We start from the raw sequence: 3,790 nt of genomic DNA on the forward strand, positions 1-3,790 counted from the left end.
TCACAAAAGTTTGATTTACTTGGACTTAGCGTGCGTTGTTTAAGTGTTCCCTTTATTTTTTTGAGCAGTGTATTTATACACGTTAGTCAGTAAATCAACTTTGTAGAAGACATTATGGACAGAATCCCCTCATCTTCTTCATCTCAGCTTTTTTTATTTGCTCCACAGGATACAGAGATAAGACTAAACTACAGCACCAGATCAGTTTGATCATTCTACAGTAACTGTACTTTTTAACTACCAGTAAAACATTATTATCTCTGCTGTTTCGCTTTTGTTAAGTAACTTTGGGAGCCTGACAAGTTGATGAAATTAATTTGTTGGGCTATTACAGCATAGGAGCCTGCAGTAGGCATACATGCTCTTGTAGCTTGTTGCAACCATCTGATATAAAACAGTGTTACCCTGWAAATAGGCGTCACCTCTCTGATACAAGTCATGACTGAGTTATCTGCTGGATAACATGTGTAACCAGTCTTCAAATGTTTGATTTTTTAGACAAACCTGCAGGTTTACAGGCATTTCCCCTCAGCCAACGTACACAAACTAACACCTTGGCACAACAGGTTCAGTAACCAGAAACTTTAGGAACAGTGTGATGGAAAACTGTGGGTTTGAAAGCTTTTCAGGACAAATGAAATACACAGGATATCTGCAGGTTTTAGCAAGTCATATTTAAAACTATAAAGATCTCTTTAATGGCACCCTGAATTAAATTTAAGACAGAAAAAACTATAAATATAAGCCATGGGGGATTTTGCTGTCAATGCTGGCTGACCTAAATAAAGTTTAGGAAGAAAAAAAACTATGTGCAAAGCAGCTCATGTTTAAATCGCTCCAACCAGAAAGATCTGCCCTCTGAGACTCTTGCGTCAAAAATAGACTTCAAACTTTAAAACTGTTTTTAAATTGTGTTGTTAGGCCAAGTAGAACAGAAGTTATGATAAAAGGTATATGCCACATTTTTTAAACGACTCTTGCTGCGYTGAGTCGTGAGGAGAAAACGTGAACTGTGACCTGTTGGGAACAAAAATAAATAAATAAAAAAAAACAAACATCTCAATCCACCATTTGTTTCCTCCTCTTGGGACAAAAAAATATTAAAACCATCCAGTCTTTTTTCTGACCATGGCTCAAACAAAAAGGTTCAGGACGAAGGAACAAAAGGAACAACTTGTCTCTCACCATGAGAAACAGGATCTGTGGAGACGCACTCTGTCCGACCTGCAGTTTGGTCATGAGTGCAAGTTGCACTCATGACCAAACTGCAGGTCATGAGTGCAAGTTGCACGTCTGTAAAATAATGACGATGCTCTGAACACAACAGTTAACACAAAGTTAGACTTTTAAAACCTGGGCAGGTTGGGGCTCAGTTCTAGAAGACGAGTGGAAGTAACGGTGAAGGAGTTCAGGTGTCTCCTCAGCTGCAGTGAACTGCTCACATGCAACCACATGTTTAATACTTGGACTAACAATTTACTACATGTACCCGTATCGAACCGTTCAATACACACTTGTATCGAACAATACAAATTTATAAAATTTATTTTATCAACTTGTCTTCTGAAGATGGTCTGTGTTGAAGGATCAGTGATCTGTGTTCGACTACTCCACCTAGGCTGCATTGTCGAGTGCAGATCCACCAAGAAACTTGCTGTTTCAGCAACATTTAATTTAAAAACTGTACTTTTGAGGTTAAACAAATGTTCATAATTAATTTCAACAAATTACAAGTTATGAAAGCCATAGAAATTTCTCTATTTTGTTTCGAAAAAATMTCKAAMYGTGAGACTRAAGTATAAAACTGATCCGAATTGTGAATCTTCTCTATTGTTGCTCCCCTAATAATTTTACCTTCATGTGGGTCGGGGTTTACTCCTTGGAAAAAAGTCCAATAACTGAGCGGAATCAGAACCGCAGGTGAAATAATGAGTCTGCAGGACCCACCCTGCTCTGCTCTGATTGGTTAAAASTGTCTCTCTGGCTCTTTYTATTGGCTGAAAGCAGCATCAGTAAATCCATCACAACAACACAAGTTGTGTATCTTTTTAAAGGACCCCCTGAATACACACAGCCTCTTTTCAACTGAGATGGTTCCAGTTCTGCAGAAAGTCTCACCTGTCCATAAGTGCATCTTCCAGCAGGGGGGTGACAGCGTAGATGTAGTCCTTGCCCATCTCTCCGATGTACTCAAACAGGAAAGAGAGGGACTTGAGGACACCGTTCTGCACGTTGAGTTCAGGRACTCTGTATTCGTTCATCAGGGCTGGCAGCACCGTGAACGGAGAACACGTTTCAGCCACGATAGCGATGGCCACGGTGGTGCAAACTCTGTTCTGACGCTCCTGAACCTTCAAGTTGTTGAGCAAAGTGGCCAACACGTCATGAGGCCTGCGGGGAGAGATTAGAACCAAGAATAAAGCAGATGTTTGTGGAGCAGGGATCAACTCAGGTCAAACATTACAGATGCTCACCCAATAGCTTTGGCGATGTAACCAAACGTRTTGACTGTGGCTCTGCGGATGGCCTTTTTGTGAGCTTTGAGAAGCTCCAGGAGTTCAAAACAAATCCTCATCCACTCCCTGGCCGACACATATTCAGCTCCCCTAAAAACACAAACAGAGTAAGATCCACTCAAACTATTAAAACAAATAAAAACTAACAGATCTGAGGAGTCCGGTTCTACTGACCTGTCAGCAATCCTGCCCACCAGATCAATGCAGTTYTCCTGAACTTTCTCATGTCTGTTTTTCAAGATGGGTGTCAAACGAGGAAGCAGGTCTTTGATGGGCGGAGTCATCTTGTGCATGCCTGAAATAAAACCMAAAATYTGAATGAGAAACTACACATGCATGCATTATATTGTGGGGTAACAACTCCATCATTACTGTAACTGCCAACATACCGATGACGTTAACGATGGCTTTTAGTGCTCCCAGGATGCTGCCCAGCACTTCAGGGTACTCCTCTCCCAGGTACTCATACAGCACCACACCTAAGTGACCCATCAGTTTCTCCTGCAGGACAGACAACAGAAACAAGGATCAGTTTCAGTCTTCAGTCACAGGTGTAGGTCTCTGGTAGTGAGTCTGTTACCTCCTGACAGGTCTTCATCACCACTGCTGTGCGAGAGATCAGGTCTGCTGCCTGCTGACGCACTTTAGCTGACTTATTGTTGAGACGCCACAGCACCGTACCGCAGATCTGGGGCAGGTAAGGTTTCACACGCTTCCCAAGAGCRTTCACAACCGTACCGAAACCATTCAGCATGACGGAGTCCTGCAGACAGAYAGAAACAGGAAGTTATCCACTGGGAGAACAAACGTCTGAAGGAGAATTGGTCTGTAACGTTCCTCTGGCTCACCTCTGTGGTCTGTTCCTGAAAAGCGTACAGGATGCCGTCGATCAGCTGCTCCTCCAGCTTGTGGTCGATGTCGGCTGCACCCAGGTTCCCCATGATCTTTTCAATGGTCTCCATCACCATCTTCCTGTACTGCTCTGCCTCGTCCTTTAGATCGTCAACAATGCGAGAAATGATCTCTGCTGCTCCCACTTTGTTGGCCAGCTCCACTGTGGTGTCCACCAGCTTAAACACAAAGATACAACAAACATCAGCTGTGTCTTCAAATACCACTCATTTCTAGGGCTGGGTTAAAAAAAATCTATTTAATCGATCTGAATCGATTCTCGTTCAAATTTGGGAAGATCGATTCATAAGTTGTGAGATCGATTTTTTTCCCACGGGTGTTATGTGCGATGAAGCTGCGCGTTTCCGTGTTGTGTCACTATT

The 3,790-nt window shown here is 42.6% G+C and overlaps 1 protein-coding gene across 1 annotated transcript in view; it reads right to left on the reverse strand.

Annotated features, from left to right (window-relative positions):
* The window catches only part of sf3b1 (splicing factor 3b, subunit 1), a gene marked incomplete in the record, with an annotated part of 21,842 nt that overhangs the window by 2,243 nt on the left and 15,809 nt on the right, over positions 1 to 3,790 (reverse strand). Inside the window, 6 exon segments of the mRNA XM_014026447.1 lie at positions 2,119 to 2,391; positions 2,475 to 2,606; positions 2,691 to 2,811; positions 2,906 to 3,017; positions 3,097 to 3,279; positions 3,365 to 3,586. Coding sequence (XP_013881901.1) covers positions 2,119 to 2,391; positions 2,475 to 2,606; positions 2,691 to 2,811; positions 2,906 to 3,017; positions 3,097 to 3,279; positions 3,365 to 3,586 — 1,043 coding nt within the window.

This window comes from Austrofundulus limnaeus, unplaced genomic scaffold, assembly GCF_001266775.1.
Source record: "Austrofundulus limnaeus strain Quisiro unplaced genomic scaffold, Austrofundulus_limnaeus-1.0 Scaffold554, whole genome shotgun sequence".
In the NCBI taxonomy this organism is placed as follows: Eukaryota; Metazoa; Chordata; class Actinopteri; order Cyprinodontiformes; family Rivulidae; genus Austrofundulus; species Austrofundulus limnaeus.